Source organism: Rhinolophus sinicus, linkage group LG01 (genome assembly GCF_036562045.2).
Source record: "Rhinolophus sinicus isolate RSC01 linkage group LG01, ASM3656204v1, whole genome shotgun sequence".
NCBI classification, from domain to species: Eukaryota; Metazoa; Chordata; class Mammalia; order Chiroptera; family Rhinolophidae; genus Rhinolophus; species Rhinolophus sinicus.
Window position 1 is genome coordinate 111,929,650 of NC_133751.1, and position 18,169 is coordinate 111,947,818.

At 41.5% G+C, this 18,169-nt stretch overlaps 1 protein-coding gene across 3 annotated transcripts in view; it reads left to right on the forward strand.

The window, feature by feature from the left end:
* The first annotated feature begins 1,030 nt into the window (after positions 1-1,030).
* LOC109438111 (uncharacterized) overlaps positions 1,031-18,169 on the forward strand; it is a 30,711-nt gene continuing 13,572 nt past the window's right edge. The window contains exons 1-4 of one of the 3 annotated variants that reach the window (XM_074334867.1): positions 1,033-1,360; positions 5,784-5,825; positions 10,157-10,283; positions 10,570-10,665. Coding sequence is in view for 2 of the 3 variants with exons in the window: in XM_074334859.1 (XP_074190960.1) it covers positions 5,811-5,825; positions 10,157-10,283; positions 10,570-10,665 (238 nt within the window). In the remaining variant the exon portion in view is untranslated. Of the gene's footprint in view, positions 1,361-5,783; positions 5,826-10,156; positions 10,284-10,569; positions 10,666-18,169 lie in introns of all 3 variants that reach the window. The other 2 variants (XM_074334859.1, XM_074334862.1) reach the window with 2 other exon arrangements.

Below are 18,169 nucleotides of genomic sequence, written 5' to 3' on the forward strand. Positions count from 1 at the left end.
CTGTATAATGGAATGCTGAAACATTACGCTAGATGACATTATGCATTTGGTAAAACCCATACAACTGTATAACACAAAGAGGGACTGCTAACATAAACTAGTTTGGACTTTAGCTAGTAATAATGTGTCATTCCTTAATTGTACAAAATATATCACACTAAAGCAAGATAATAATAGTAGAAGCTGTGTGTGGTGTGATGAGAGGGGTTATATGGGAACTCTTTGAACTCTGTTCTTTCTGGTCAGTTATTCTGTAAACTTGAAATTACTCTAAAAAAGTCTACTAGAAAGCAAAATTATGTTATTGTTTCCATATATCTCTGATTTGATGTGTGTACACAGTAAGTTTCAAGGAAGGTTTAGTATAGACATGCCAAACTGATACAATATTAATTTTCTTATTTAGGGTTGTACATGTTTTCATGTATTACTTGTGTCATTTGAACAGCTAATTTATTGCCTCCCCACCACCACCCTGCTGGTCACAGATGTTAGTTACTCTTTTATGTTGATGCTGGCTCCATTTTGTAGTATCTGTTGTATTACACAGCTGTGAAAGCCACAGTTGTGTGTGTGAACCTTTACTTCTCTTGGCAGCTTGATTTTAAAGGGACACGTCTGAAGGGGCATTGCACTCCCTAACCTCCCTCCATCCCGCCGTATCCCAAGTCTTTCCCTGTGTGTTAAAAAGAAATTCGAACACTCCGAATAGCAGAAATAGTAAAATAAGCATCATATACACATATGACATAGATTCATGATTCTTAACCTGTTGCCATATTTGCTTTCCCTAATTGGTTTGCTTAATTCTTAAAAAGCATGATTTCATAATTGTAAACATATCAGTATATATCGTTAAACAGTAACAATTTCCTACATCTTCCAAACATTATCGCACTTTCCAAGGGAATGGTTAATTTCCCTTAATATTTCTAATACCTAGTTCATATTCCTGATTCCCCAATTATTGTCTCTTGCAGGTGTTGTTTTTCCAACCAGGATCCAAATTAGAACCACGCTTTGCAACATGTTGTTAGATCCTCGAGTTAAAGTCGAAACCCAAACCTCTGGGGACCCAGTTAAAGTCCCCTGGTATCAGGTCCAATTGTCACGCCTGCCAACTGACTAATGAAACCGACATGCTTCAAGTAATGATTCCTGCGGCCTCAAGGTTCCATGGGAAACGTAGTCTTCAAAGTGTGGGCTTACCGCGGAGCCCTCTGGGAACGGGTCTCACTCTGCGCATGAGCGCGCTAGTCCCGCCTCCTCCCGTCGGCCCTCCCCAGGCTAAGAAGCACGGCATCTCCTGGTCGCTCTGTGTTTTGCGGGAGCAGAGGCTGCACTGGTCCTTTGCGTTCAGGTAGGCCTGTGCGGGGCCACGGGAGGTCCAGTTCGGGGACCTCCTGGCAGGCGCTCCTCTCCCCCAGCCCCATGTGCATACGGGGTCTGCCCGGGGACTTGGCGGACCCGGCGGTGCAGGTGGGGCCCAGTCCTGGTCAGGAGAAGGTGCTGGATGCGGTCGTGTGGGGGTGTAGAGGGGGTGGGAGCTGGTGTGGGGGGTTGCTGCAGACGGCCAGAGCGGAGTGCACCTTTATGACGTTCACGGTAAATTTGAGGCTAGTAATAGTGGTTTGCGTAGTTACTCTACTCTGAGAATTAGATAAGGTGTGATCTGCAAAACATTTTGCCAAATGCTTATAATCGCTGTGTAAGCTGCTATCAAAAGACACTGTTCCCTTCATTTATTTCATTTGACCCTCACAATGTCTACTTGTCGGTATTGTCTGTGAAAAGACATCTAGCCTAGGAGAAAACTCATAAGAGTTTACTTGAGCTAAACTGATGACAATTGAACGGAAACAAAATTTCAACAGATTGAGTAAATACTCCGGAAAATGGTGCTTGTCATGCAGGGAGGCCTGCGGGGTCTGTGGTCCCGCTCCCCACATAACAACGTAGGACATGGTGAGGCCAAAAAGGAACACCCATGGAGGCATAGATGGGGGAGTCATACCACTATATTCTCTCTGGTGGCATCCGCCTCTCTGCAATCCGCGCTTGCTAGCTCAGCCACCATCTTCCTGCTAGCCCCCATTTGCTGCTAGCGTAGCCACAGCAGTTATATTAGTGCCCAATGGCTCACTGGTTACAACTGACGGCCAACTAGCCACAGCTGATGGCCGTGCAATCACAGTTGACGGCCGTTTACTACCTGAGCCAGCACCTTTCTATGTGAGGCCGAGAGCCTGGAAACTGCTTTTTGGGGCTCTGTCCCCACACTCCACCCCTACAGGCTCTCGCCTCACAATCTACGGGACAACTGTCTTCCGCGAGGGGCCCTGTGCGAGGAGCCTGGAGGTGAATGCAATATCCTGGACTCAGCCAGGGCTCTCAGGGCACTGCCACTCTCTCTGGGCCTCTCGGGGTACCCTGCTGGAACAACAGCGACTCACAATCAAGGTGCTTACATATTCTCAATGGCGGCCAGTCAAGACACAAAAAAGCTAATATCCCCCAGTTCCACTACATGGTGGTGTGTTCCCAAGCAAACAGTCAAGCTGTCCATTAAATTAGGGATGGAAGGCAATTCCCCATAGTCCATAGTCATTCGCCAGGGCTGTCCTGGGGGTGAGGGACGACCTGGACCTCACCCTCATTTCCCACGGAGGACTCAGCAAGTGTTTCCTCCTGGGACTACAAGTCCTGCATCCGGGCTGCCTCAGCAAGCACTTCCCAGCCCACAGGGCCGCAAAGACCTTTGCTTTCTCCGGCCTATGATGGTTGGGGAACCGTCCACATCTTCCCACCCCTCCACGGGGGTCCAGCTCTCTGGCAGCTGCTCCTCCTGGTCTTCCAGAGACTGGGTGTTCATACGCACAAACTGCTCCACCATCCTTCGGGGAGCTTTGGCCGGCACCGTACCCTGCTCGCTGCGCCATTTGTTGTGCAGGGTGCCAGGCGGGGTCTCTGCTCCCGCTCCCCACACAAGAACGCAGGATATGGTGAGGCCAAAGAGGAACACCCACGGAACCATAGGTAGGGGAGTCATACCACTATACTCTCGCTGGCGGCTGGGTTGGAGAAACAGGAAGCAGGAGCCACACTGTTCGCAACCCTTACTGCGCTGCTTGCAGGCTCAGCCACCATGTTCTTGCTAGCCCCCATTTTTCTACTAGCGTAACCACAGCAGTTATATTAGTGGCCAATGGCTCACTGCTTACAGCTGACGGCCAAGTAGCCACAGCTGATGGTCATGCAATCACAGTTGATGGCCATTTACTATCTGAGCCAGCAGCTTTCTATGTGAGGCCGGGAGCCTGGAAACTGCTTTCTGGGGCTCTGTCCCCACAGTGCTTTTGCAATTTATTTTACACAGTAGAATCTAAGGAGGAGGGTTACCTGAAATGGATTGGTCCTGTATTACGGGGGTGGGAGAGGGCAAAGCAGGGATATCTCTGGGATTGGATAAAAAATCAATTGGAGAGACAGATACTTCTTTTACATTGGTGGGGACTGGATAGTTAATAGCACTTTACAGCACATAGAGATGGTAATCAAGGGACCAGCTGAACAAGGGGTTCTGCAGTTTCCTGCTCTGGTGAGGCAGGTTGTGCCCTGTTGGGGGTCCAGTAAAAGGGATTATGGTGACATCCCAAGGGCATGTTATCTTAGAAGCAGAAAAGACAGTAGGTAGGATTGTTTAAGGTAAAAGATTGACCTTTGTCGAGGAATCTACAGGCCAAGGACAGGACTATGGACCAGGACCGCTTTCAGTTAGGAATTTTTATGTTCAGACTGTCCTGTGTGGTTAATTTCAGTCTCTGAGTTTGTAGGGCCTGCCAGGTGGACCTTCCCTGAGCTTCTCAGGTTTAGTATGTGGGCTCTTTTCTGTCCACAGTATAAACATGCCATTTCATGTGAGGGAATGAAATACCTCAAGTGCACAAGCTGGTAGGTGAGAGAGGTAGGACGCAAATAATAGATTTTCCTCCTGGTGTCTTGCTCTTCCTAATATCCTCCCTGCACCAAGCCCAGAGCTCCAACCTTTGGAGCACTTAGCACAGTAGCCTGTCCTGAAATTCCCAGAGACATCATTGTGAAGTAAATGCGGATAGAATCTTGCCACGTGGTAAACATATCCTGGGATGTGTGGGTTTTCTCCAGAGCCCCTGAGTGGGACTGTGAGGCTCTCGTGCCTTCCTGCACTGTCCAGGCTGCCTCCATCCTCAGAGGCCCAGTCTGACAAACCAATGCAGTGCTGGCCGGTAGCAAGGTAATGCAAATGTAATATAAAAATGTAATTGAAAAGTGTTCAGTAGCAGCAGTAAAAAGAACAGGAGGTGAAGTTCATTTTACTGATTCACTTAATGCAGTGCATTCAAAGTACTATTTTGACTCGTGGCACTAGCCACACTTCTGGTGGAGCAGCTGCGTGCAGGGAATGGGTACAGTGCTGCACAGTCCAGTTTTCATGAATTCCAAAAGGGTCAGGTTTAGGTGTTAGATGAAGGTTTCAAATGAAGTGAGTTTGTTTCTCAGGCTCAGGTCCCAGCCCCTGGGAGCAAAGTAACTCTTTTAAGTCAGGAAGAGGGAGGTGCCCCAGGAATAACTGCCCCTTGGGGGAACAGCTGTGCTGACAGACTCCTCACCAGAGCTGTAGAGTAGAGGCAGAAGTGTCTAGAAGGAGTAGGTCCTGATTTGCTCCACCAGAAGCAGTGCTTGATCCCCGGGGGAAGCCTGAGTCAGACTCGGGGTGTCACCACACCCAGAAGCCATCACAGACTGTGACGGTCGATACTGTGGACCAATTTGCAGAAGGTGGTATGTGGGGTTGAGAGGGATGGGTACCTGTCAGGCTGCACAGGAAAAGGCACCTGATTGGATGGCTGGTGAGGACTGATGTCCCAGGAAGGTGTAAGCAGACAGAGCTGACGAAATCCTAAACAGCACCTTGTTTCCTTTGTTCTGCTCTCACTCCAGATTCTGAGCCACTCTCACACCATGTCCATCACCTCATGTGGTATCTAGAGTTAAGCTCATGCTCCCTCTCTCCTGAACATGGACTTAACACAATGAGAGTAGAACAAAGGTTTTCTGTTTTGGACACTTAGGGAAGCCCCAAAATATTGGGCCCGAAATGAATGATTTAGGTTGTGTCACCTCGGGCAGAAGCAAGCATGCAGCACAGGTGTTTACTCTCACAGGTAAGTTTTATAAACATGTTATCAACAGATGTATTTTAGAAACTGCAACCAATTTAGAGCAAAAAGTTAAACAATATAGATCTTGCATAAAGTATCCCATCTTTATTTCGCTTTTCTAGGGAAACTCTTAACTCAAGGTTGTAAAGGCAATGAGAACTTAATGAACAATCCGCTAGAGTCGTGTTTTGACGCTAGCTGTAAAAGGTGGGGAGACCTGTCACGGACCTGAATTTGTTTAACCAATCCTCTGTTTTACTTGCATATTTAATTTTTTTCCTTTTTTTGGTACTGATTAGTTAGAGGGGGCATCAATTGTGAATTCCTTGACAAAAGGCAGTTGACCTCCCTCAGTGAAAATGCAAGTGAAACCCACGTGCTCATATCAGAGACGCATGTGAGCAGGTGGTGCTGCTTCTTCCTGTTCCTTCTCCAGAATGTCAGAGGGACGTGCTCCCATGGGGATGTTTTTCCTCCAGGTGGTGTTAGGAGATTTGTAGGCGGGTGAATATAGGAGTTCTAAGGAAGACCAGGTTTCTCATGAGTTCATTTCTCTTTCTTCCTCCCCATTGGAACCTTCAGTTTTTCATCTTCCAGAAGCAGCAGAAAATGAACATGGCTCAGGTGAGTTCAGTTCTTAATACCCTGTTTATTTTACTGTGGAAACTATAAAGGCTAAACTTTCTCTGTGTTAACATGGAAAAGTAGAAATAGAGATGGATCAGATGCATTGAGAGAATTTGTAGAAATAGAGATGAACTGCAGAGCATAGGGGGCATGTGGATACATGCAGATGCTGTGATCCTACAAATTTACCAAATTGGAGCTTCAAATTCATTTCTGAGATATTTGATGACCGTGCCAGTGTCAGAAAATACTTCTTTAAAAGCTGACATTTCTGAGAAGATAAAAGTAAACTCTCTCCTTGTAGAATGTAAAGACAATGGAAGATAACAAATATCTTTGTTGATTTCAAGTAGGTGATTTAGTTAACAATTTCCCAGTAATAACCCTAAGATAATATCGGAATTTACTTCTACTTATTCTGCAATAAAGGTAGAAGACTTAATGCTAAATACATTCTCAGTAAATACTATTTTTCAGAAACTGAAACATGGGTTGAATTAAGACATTTTTTTTTAAATTTTTATTTTATTAAATTTATTGGGGTGACAATTGTTAGTAAAATTACATAGATTTCAGGTGTACAATTCTGTATTACATCATCTATAAATCCCATTGTGTGTTCATCACCCAGAGTCAGTTCTCCTTCCATCACCATATATTCGATCCCCCTTACCCTCATCTCCCACCCCCCACCCCCCGCCCCCCTTACCCTCTGGCAACCACTAAACTGTTAAGACATTTTTTTGATGAATCAACTGGATATCTTTGAAATTACCCTTTGTAAATATTTCAAGTACCTATGATATTCAAGTTGCTCAGCAGACAGTTTAAAATTCTGTTCCCTTTCAAATATTTCAGTACTTTCCATTCATACTTCAAACCTCTGCATGAAGCCTTGTTTCTCTCCCCATTTGCCTGTGATCTTGTGATCAGAGACTTGATTATCATCAAATCCTTTGGACCTTATCTAATCCTTTCCTTACCTGACTTTTCTATATCTCTTGCTTCTACTTCTCTTTTCCTTCTGGAAAGTTTCTCTGTTAGTGTCTGTGGCATCCTCCACTGGCACTGCCCTCGCCCTGTTGCCGTCTTCATGGAGTCATCTTCTCTCCTTTATCCTTTCACACGGCTCACTCCCAGTTCCATCCTTGGCCCTTCAGTCTGCTCTATTGTCCTGTAAGGATTTCATCCTCTCATTTTTTTTTCTCCTTTCTTCTGCCTCCCCCCACCCACTCCGGTTCAAGCCACTGTCTCTCAGTGTAGTTGTGTAGGACAGAACTCCTTAGCCCATGCTGGTATTATGAGCCTTGCGCTCCCCTCCGGCTGAGGCAGTCGGTCTACAGTCATCCGTCACCAGGCGGAGGTCAACGTCGGTCAGCCGCTCACAGCAGCTCATGGCAGCTCACGGTAGCCCACAGCAGCACACAGCAGCTGACCATGGCTGCCGGCCACTCAGGGCTGCACACAGTAGATCACGCCAGCACACAGCAGACCGCCACAGCTCACGCCAACCTCCAGCTGCTCATAGCAACCCAGCTGTAGGGAGAGCTATTGTTCACAATCTTAGCTGCAGAGGGCGCAGCTCACTGGCCCATGTGGGAATCGAACCCGCAACCTCAGCATTAGGAGTATGGCGCTCCAACCACCTGAGCCACTGGGCCACCCCCTCTCATTTTTTTAAAAAATAGTTTTATTGAGATTCAATCCACGTACCTTGCCAGTCACCCACTTAAAGTGTAAAATTCAATGATTTTTTAAAGTGTACTCACAGATATGTGCAAACGTCACCACAGTCAATGTAGAGCATTTTCATCACCTTAAAAAGCAACTCTAAACTCAATTGTACTATCCCATCATCCCATTTCCCCTCCAAGCCCCAAGCAACAACGATTCTACTTTCTGTCTGTATTTGTTTTGCTCTGTAGCAGTTGAAGTCTCTTCAGAAATTTCCTTCAATGCCTGGAATCAGTACGTGTCCCAGTCTTTGCTCTGTGCCTGTCAGCGCATTCCTTCAGCTGTCAGTGAGGCAGTTCACAAGTCTGCAGTAACCTTCACTTCTTATGCCAAAGCTCATGGTCACCTAGAGGTGACAGCTTAGGGCCATCTCACGTGTTTCCTGAGCGTGGTCTGAGCCCTGGGTACATGCACAGCTCTATTCTTCTATGTAGCCTTCTAGATTCTCACAAATAGATCAGATCTTTATTAACATCATTCCCCAGCATTTCTTTTTAAGCTTCTTGATCACACCATTGTTTACCGCTGGTATTATCCAGCACCTCAGCTAGCCACTAAGATAAACAAATGCCTTTAAATGTTTCGACAAATGCTTCTCAGGAGAAGGCTTTTCATGCATGCTACTATGTGACACTCAAGTTACAAACTCCATGTTAGCTCAGATAGAGATATCCTTGTAAGTAGGATCCTTCAGAGAACCACCAACAGGCAAAATGATGTCAGTTTTCTGAGAACGAGGCTGTGATGGAACCTGAACCCAGCTCTGCCCCACCTGTAGTTGCCAGGCTGCTGGCTGCAGACCGTTGGTTCTCAAACTACCACAAAATTGAAGAGGGAGAGTGATGGAACAGTGTAACTTAAGAGGACACAGTATCACTGTTTTTACTGTGATTCAGCCGTTTGCCATACATATTTTCACAGATCGCCATTGTTAACTTCTATAATTTTTTTCATTGTTTTTGAAAAGGAGAGAATTTTCCAGTATCCCTATTTCAACATTTTCACCTCCATAACTTATTAACTTCTTTTAATGCAGCTGATTTTTATTCAGCCATTTAGGAAAGAGATTGGCAAAAATAAAAGAAGACTAGTGTTCCTTTTCTCACTAATTGTAACTTTTGGAAAATATAGTTAAATGTTCTTATTTTTTTACATCAACATAATTTGAATGAGATGTGTTCCTGTTTTATTATTCATTTAGTTTAGTTCCCCACTACTAGCACTGAGCTGCACAGATAGAAGGTAGTCATTCAGTGTCACTGGAGACGTGAATGAACATGTAATTGGATACATAACACTAAAAAAACACTTGTTTCTCTCCTCTTATCTCTTAATCTAGCTTTATTTTATTTTATTTCATTGTGATAAGAACACTTGACATGAGATCTGTTCTCTTACAAATTTTTACGTGTCCAATTCAGTATCGTTAACTAGTGGCAAAAGGTTGTACAACAGATCTCTAGAAATTAATACTTTTCTCAAGTGAAACTTTATACACTTTTATTGGCAGCTCCCCACTTTTCTCTTCTCCCAGCTGCTTTGAAGTGTGTTATTGTGGAAACTCTCCTTTTCTCAGTTTCCAAGACTCTGCCCTCTCACAGTTCTGTTATGACCTTTTAGAAAACTTCATCTCTGTATTTCTGACCTATACGTTTTCTGCCCGCCTCTTTAATATCCACAGTCCCTCCAACGCTGGTTTTGGTACTTTGCTTTCCGCCATCCCAGTGTGCTCAAGGTGCTGTCTGATGGCCTCTGATACCTTCAGTTACCACCCAAAGCGCTCCTAACTCCTTAATGCTTGTCTTCATCCTGGACCCCCCTCTGTGTTCTACACCCATGTGTGTGCTAGTTTAAGGGACAGTTCCAGCTTCATGTTCCACAGACGTTCGGGAGCAACAAGACCAGATCTGTCTCACTGAAAATCTACCACTGTTTTTTCATTTTATGTCCGCATATCAGTATTTGCCCCCAGCATTGAAGAAGCTGCTCGTGTTGCTTGACTGGGTAGCTGTATAAGAAAGTAGTTACCACATTGGGTGCTGCCTCTGCTCTGTGGTTCCATCCCTACCTTATATCCACTGCTGTTACTTCACTGTACACAGTTGTCTTATACAGGTTCTGTGATTCCAAGGCCTTGGTAAGTTGTGCTTTGCTCTTCATAAGCTCTAGATTTATATATTGTATGTTCATTTAGACAGAAGTTCAGTTGTGTGTGTTATCTCCTGAGCTTCCATGTACCCCTTCCTTGGCTCCCATCATTGTTGGTAGTGGTTTCCATGGAGGGATTGAAAGTGCTGGAATTCTCTAGGACAGTCCTTGGGATGTAGAAGAAGAGGTGTAGGAAGTCTGCATAATGAAAGTTTTTTGTCTTAAAGAACTACAATTCATAAATATATATAAATTAAGTATGTTACATTAAAAGGCTTTTTAACTGATTGAGTAACTCAAAAGTTCAAAACAAATTAGGTCAAACATCAACATTATGTGTATTTGTTTTAGAGCCTTTAGTGTAAACAGCAGAATACTAGTTTTCAAAGGTATGTGCTGTGTCAGTTAATTAATTCTGAACTTTTGAACAATATGTGTTGTCACAGGGATCCCTGTCATTTGAAGACGTGACTGTGGAGTTCACCCAGGAGGAGTGGCCGTATCTGGGCCCCGCTCAGAGGGCCGTCTACAGAGATGTGATGCTGGAGAACTACAGCCACCTGGTCTCCATGGGTGAGCAGACCTTACCATCTGACTCCCTGTGGAATACAATTCCTTTTTTTAAATTATCAAATTACATGCACCATCTATAGAGATTAATGTTATTCAGGCTTTTGATTACATGGCCGAGGTAACTGAAACCTTTAGAGAAACAAGCAACGTTTCTGTCATTACTTTCCCATTGAAAGCAGCAAATGGTGCTTTCATTTTGCTGTTGCTGCTGCATATTTCTCCACAGTCAGAAACTACAAAGTCTATGAATTGGGTCTACATATCCCCTCAATTGTTGCGTTCACAGGGTATTGCATTACCAAACCCCAGGTGATCTTCAAGTTGGAGCAAGGGGAAGAACCCTGGTCCTTAGAGGAAGAATTCCTCAACCAGAGGTACCCAGGTGAGTAAGCACGGACTGAAGGCTACTCCAGGTGTAGTCAGACCTTAGAGAGAAACACTTCTGATAGTTGTTTTTCTTTTTAAACAGGTTTATTGAGATATAATTCACATATCACACAATTCACCCATTTAAGGTATACAGTTCACTGGCTTTTAATATATTGATAGATATATGTAAACATCACTACAATCAGTTTTCTTCACCGTTAGCTGTCACCTCCCTATGTCCTGTCCCCTCCAGCCCTAGCAACCATCGATCGTTCTGTGTCTATAGATTTGGCTATTGTGGACATTTCATGTAAATGGAATTACATATTATTTGTTTTTTGTGACTGGTTTCTTTCTCTCCGCATTAGAAGGTTCATGTTATAGGATGTATTAGTACTTCATTCTTTTAATTGCAAAATAATACTCTTTTAATTGCAAAATGAAATTTCATTATGTGGATATACCACATTTGTTTGTTTATTCATCAGTCATTGGACACTTGGGATTCCACCTTTTGGCTATTATTGAGTAAAGCTGATATGATTCATTTACATACTTTTTGCGTGGCCATATGCTTTTGTTTCCCTTGAGTTCCTCGCTAGGACTGGAATTGCTGGGTTCTGTGTTAACTGTGGAATTGCCAGACTGTTTTCCTCACCTGTACCATTTTACGTTCCTACGACAGCCTGTGAGGGTTCCGATTCCTCCACATCTTCGGCAGCACTTATTATCTTACATTTCGATTTTAGCCATAGTAGTGGATGTGAGAGGCTGTATCACTGAGGTGTTGATTTGCATTTCTGTGTTAGTCAGCTGGGCTGGCATAACACAATACCATAGCCTGGGTGGCTTAAATAACAGAAATTTATTTCTCACAGCTCTGGAGGCTGAAAGTCCAAGATCAGGGGATCAGCATGATTGATCTCTGGTGAGGTCTCTCGTCCTGTCTCACCATGTCCTCAGATGGCCTTTCCCCTGTGCACGCATGGACAGAGAAAGAGCTCTGATGACTCTTCCTGTTTTTATAAGGACTCCGGTTCTATAGAATTGGGGACCCATCTGTATTACCTCACATAGCCTTCATTACCTCCCTAAATGTCTCATCTCCAAATACAGTTGCATTGGGGGCTAGGGCTTCAAAATAAGTGCTTGGGGAAGACACAATTTAGTCCATAACAATTTTCCGATCACTAATGATGTTACTCATCTTTTCTTGTGCTTATTGTCATTAGTTTAAACCAGGGGTGTGCAAACTGTGGCCCGCGGGCCAACTGCGGCTAGCAATCCACTGTTAATTGGCCCGCAGCAAATTCCAAAAATATATTTAGTTTACTTAAATAAACCAGGTGAGGCAATGCATACTTCACCTCGATTGAGTGGCCCGGCTGTTTGTGTATTTTACCACATATGGCCCTTGGTGAAAACCGTTGAAAAAAGTTTGGACACCTGGTTTAAACTAATAAAAGAATTCCAGGAATTTCAAAAGTTATATTTTCAATATAATTTTTCAAACAAAAAGTAAAATCATCTTAAATAAGTTTTCTTACTGAAACTTTGTTGTGAAGCCATTTAAACAGGGTGATAAAGATAGACTAACTTAGATCAAGCACATTTCACAGTCACTAAATAGAAATGATTGGTTCATGGTTATTGACTAAAAAGGATATCCCCAAATAAGTATCTTAGAAAGATTGTAATAAAAGAATAGTAAAGTTATTAAATCACTAAAAGTAAAATAATTTAGGGTTTAGTGTTGTGTTATCATTCAGGTTTGAATTTCCACAATATATTCATTAACTTAAAAGACCTTCTATCCCAATAGCACAGGTTAACGTGAACCTGTAAACATTTGAAAGACTGCATCAAACTATATAATATCAACGATCATAAAACGCAAAGTAATGAATTTCTAAGAACTTAAAATTCACTTGAATTAGGAGATCGTAATAGACAGTAAGTCTTCTGTTAATGATGTCGATAGGTTCTTAAAAACTATTTAAGTGAAATGACCTATAATGAAACCACCTATTCATAGGCTAATGAATATAAACAATGGTTAAGTGCCTAGATCAAAAACATCAAACTTCTACATAAAGATCCAAAACACTTCTAATATTAATCATTCATGAAATGAGAGCTATACATAGATTTAAGAAAGATTAAAGATGATTTTCCAACCTGCTTGGAAAGGTGGCTGGATCCTATCCCGGCAGCTCAGGACTGAAGGTTGGAACCCACCGTGGACAGGACGCCATTCCATCGTAGGGAGCATCACACACACCACTCTCAGTCAGACTGGGGGTAGCGTAAACACGCCACTTCACATAAGATACACATCTTGGGATGTGAGAGGAAGCGAGAGTACCCAGAGAAACCCCACACAGACATGGGGAGAAGGGGCCACTCAGCGCCGACACTGGCCCTGGCTGGGAATCAGTGTTTTTGTTGTCATCAGTGTTGTCACGAAATGATGTTTAATGAAAGGAAGTTACTTGAGGACCTGCTGTACCTCATCTGATAAAATAAGAAATAATGTGGATATTAAACATTTATGTCTATAGAGGCTATGAATGATATTTGTATTAAAGTGAAACATTTGTATATGTGTATGCTGAAATCAAAGAACAAGCCTTTCAAATTCCCATGGAATAATAAGATTGTATAAATATAGTTTTAAGCTAAAAAACAGTAAACCCAACAAATTAGAATCACGACAATATTCTCTGAACCTAGTTTCATAAATCTAGTAACTAATGATAAAATGAGTAAACAAAGACTTTCAACATGGAAATGTAAATAATTGTTTCTTAAACAATGTATAACAAAAGAAATCAATTCCAAAATTGCATGACATGTATAAAATAAAAATAAATATGTGTATTAGAAACCTTAAGATATAGCTAAATAAGTGAAGAGATAAATTTGCAGTGTCGTATTTATATTAATAAAGTCAGAACAATAACAAAAGTATACTAATGAAAGCAGAAGAATTTAAAAGTGAAATTAATAAACTAGAAAACATAGAAATTGTAGAATGCTCTGAGAATAAAGAACAATAAGATGGGTGAAATTTAGATAACCCCAACAAAGACAAAAGAAGCACTTTATATAAAAATTCAAGTGGGGATATATTTGTAAAGATTTAATGCAATGTCAAACAATCCCATCGTAAAATAGAGTGAACTTGCTCTGCCAGATTTCAAGGATTTATGTAAAGCTCTAAGTAAGTAGTGTGCAGCTGTGGGTGGGATAATTTAATAAATTGGAGAAACTGAAAAAACTCAAGAAAAAAACGTGCTTCATAGACAATTGGTCTTTGACACATGGCACTAGCCCCACAGAGCAGTAGGGAAAGAATTCTGAGGTAACGTTCTGGATCAAAACCAAAACATTGGATTCAGGTGGCTTACTGACCCGATTTCAAAGCAAAACTAGAAATATTCTATATGATGACAAGGAAAACGTGTTCATGACTGTGCTTAGGGAAGGAATTAATAAGGTATAAAAAGATTTAAGCAAGGGAAACATGGAGTAAATATATTTCCTTCCTACTTCACCCACTAACTTCAGTTAAATGTGTATTTGTACACACAGTACATCTAAACATTTATGTGTGTGTGTGTGTGTGTGTGTGTGTGTGTATTAGGCTGGTGCAAAAGTAATTACGGTTTTTACAATTATTTTCAATTGCGAAAACCGCAGTTATTTTTGCACCAACCTAATGTATATGGTAAGATTCTGAAAGATGGAAAGAAGAGCAGGGATTTAGGGACATTGGCACGTGAAGAAACACTGGGTGCCAGTAGGAGGCCTGTGGGGGCCTGATCTCACCCCTGCCCAGTGTTAAAGTGGCATCTTCTCCAACTCCCAGGGTGTCAACAGAGGTTTAGTGGGGAACCTGGACTTCTCTCCTCACTTGGCAGTAGTGAAGCTGCACCCCATTTTTGTTGGCGTGGTTTCAGAGGAGGCTGGCTAAAACTGAACATCAATTTTGATAAAGTCCAATTCTTTAATTTTTTCTGAGAACCATGGTTTTGTTGTCCCGTCTAGAAACATCAGCACTCAAAGGAACACAGATTATTCCTATATTTTTGTCTAGAAATTTTTAAATTTCACATTTTATCTTTTGTGATATTTGGTGTTCATTTTTATCGAAAGTATGAGGTATATGTCAAGTATAAATTTTTGAAGAGGGAATCCAGTTATTGTACACCATATGTTGAAAAGATTATCATTTTTCATTGAACAGCATTTGCAAGATCTTCGAAAACAGATGGGAATATTTATATATTTCTGCCTATGTATATATTTGTATACAAATATATAATGTATAAGACTGTGTGTCTTAGATTGTACATTTTTATGGAATCTCTATTCTTTATTCATCTACATATCCTTATGCCAAGAGCACATTACCTACATTACAGTAACTAATTAATTAATTCTTGAAAAGATAGTATGAATCCACCAACTTTCTTCTGCATCAATTTTAAAATGAGCTTCTCGATATTTCCAAAAAGCATCCTGGCCTTTCAGCTGGGATTGCATTGCATCTATAGATCAAATGAAAGAGAATTGACATCTTAATAATATATGGCCTTACAATCCCTAAATAACAAATACTTCTCCATTTATTTAAGATTTCCTTGATTTCTTTCATTATTTTTTTCATCAGTAGTTTTCAACATGGAGATACCAAGATTGTGTGTGTGTGTGTGTGTGTGAGAGAGAGAGAGAGAGAGAGAGAGAGAGAGAGAATGCTTGTGTGTGCATGTTGTGTGTTATGGTAAATTATTTGTTTATCTGATTTCAAATTCCAATTGGTCATATTTGTATGTTATTGGCTTCTGTATGTTGGCTTTGTATTTTGCCTTTGCTGAAAACACTTATTAGTTCAAGGGGCTTTTTTAAAAGATGCTTTTGGAATTTTTCTGTTTAGACTTACTCTGCATCTTTCATTTTTGTTCTTGTCATGTTGCATTGGTGGAACTTCCATCACACTCTTAAGTAGAAGTGCTGAGCGTGAACATCCTGTTTTCCCAGTCTTAGGGTTGAGGCAGTCAGTCTCTCACTTTTAAGTGTGATGTTAGCTATAAGCTTATTTTGGATTTCTTTTTTTTTTTTTTTAAGATTTTATTGGGGAAGGGAACAGGACTTTATTGGGGAACAGTGTGCCCTTCCAGGACCTTTTCCAAGTCAAGGTGTTGTCCTTTCAATCTTAGTTGTGGAGGGCGCAGCTCAGCTCCAGGTCCAGTTGCCCTTGCTAGTTGCAGGGGGCACAGCCCACCATCTCTTAGGGGAATCCATCCAGCACCCTTGTGATTGAGAGTACCTGCTCCAACCAACTGAGCCATCCCAGAGCTCAGCAGCAGCGCAGCTCAAGGTGCCATGTTCAATCTTACTTGCAGGGGGCGCTCCCCACCATCCCTTGTGGAGCCAAGGAGTTGAACCAGCAACCTTGTGGTTGAGAGCCTGCTTGCCCTTGTGGGAATCGAACCGGCAGCTTTCCGAGTTAGGAGCATGGAGCTCCAACAGCCTGAGCCACCAGCCGGCCCCCGTAGATTTCTTTTATTAGGTTAATGATTGGATTTTGAATTTAGTGCCATGTTTTGTTATCTTAATATATATGATTGTGTGGGTTTAATTCTTTCCGTTATTTATATGATGGATTAACTTTTGAATATTGCAACAGTTTGCATTCTTGGGATAAATCCCACTTCATACTGATTTATTTATTTTTATATGTTGCCGTGTTGTTTAGGCTACTGTTTTTCAGTATTTTTACATTTATATCATGAAGGATATTGTCTGTAGGGATTTTTTGTTTTGTTTTTTTCCCTTGGATTCTGTTTCTTTGGTTTTGAAATGAGGGTAATACTGGGCTTATAAAATGATTTAGGAAATATTACCACATCTTGAATGTTCTCATAGAGAGTTTGTAAAATTGGCATTATTTCTTTAAATGTTTGGTAGAATTCACTAGTTAACACCATATAGTCCTGGAGCTGCCTTTGAACTGCATAATTTTGACCACATACTCAATTTCTTTATCAATTCTCTTTGGGTTATTTTTTCTGCCTGAGATATGTTGGTAGGTTTTTGTTTTTAGGAACTGTGTCCATTTCATCTATATTGTCAAACTTATGGCACGAGAGTTTCTCTTAATATTCTTTATTTTCTCTTTAATGTTTGTTGTGTCAGGAGTTATATCCCCTCTTCTTTTATTTCTGATACTGATCATGTGTTTTCTCATTTCTTTCTGTGTTGGTTTTTATCATTAAAAAAAAACCTTTTCAAAGGAGTAAGCTTTGGTTTGCTTAATTCATCTCTGTTTTCAATTTTATTCTCTAATCGTTATTTTCTTTTGATTTACCTTCTCTTTGTATATTTTCTTAAGTGGGAGCTTAGGAACTAGTTGGAGGTCTTTTATTTCTAATGGGAAAGCTATCTTCATTCCCACCAACTGTGTATGAGGGTTCCTTTTTCTGCATAGCCTCTCCAACACTTGTTATTATTTGTCTTGTTAATGAAAACCATTGTAACAGCTGTGAAGTGATACTTTTTTTTTTTTTTTTAATTAAATTTATTGGGGTGACAATTGTTAGTAAAATTACATAGATTTCAGGTGTACAATTCTGTATTACATCATCTATAAATCCCATTGTGTGTTCACCACCCAGAGTCAGTTCTCTTTCCATCACCATATATTCGATCCCCCTTACCCTCATCTCCCACCCCCCACCCCCCGCCCCCGTTACCCTCTGGCAACCACTAAACTATTGTCTGTGTCTATGAGTTTCTGTTTCTCATTTGTTTGTCTTGTTCTTTTGTTGTTCTTGGTTTATATACCACATATCGGTGAAATCACATGGTTCTCTGCTTTTTCTGTCTGACTTGTTTCGCTCAGCATTACTCTCTCAAGATCCATCCATGTTGTCACAAATGTTCCTATATCATCTTTTCTTACCTTGAATAGTATTCCATTGTGTATATATACCACAACTTCTTTATCCATTCATCTATCGAAGGACATTTTGGTTGTTTCCATGTCTTGGCCACCGTAAACAAAGCTGCAATGAACATTGGAGCACACGTGTCTTTATCTCTAAATGTTTTCAGATTTTTTGGGTAGATACCCAGAAGAGGGATTGCTGGGTCATATGGCAATTCTATTTGTAATTCTTTGAGAAACCTCCACACTGCCTTCCATAACGGCTGCACCAGTCTGCATTCCCACCAACAGTGTATGAGGGTTCCTTTTTCTCCACAGCCTCTCCAACATTTGTTATTGTTTGTCTTGTTGATGATAGCCATTCTGACTGGGGTGAGGTGATATCTCATTGTGGTTTTGATTTGCATTTCTCTGATGATTAGTGATATTGAGCATGTTTTCATATGTCTATTGGCCATCTGTTTGTCGTCTTTGGAGAAATGTCTATTCAGGTCCTCAGCCAATTTTTTCAATTGGATTGTTTGCCTTTTTTGTATTTTTGTTTAGTTGTATGAGTTTCCTTGTA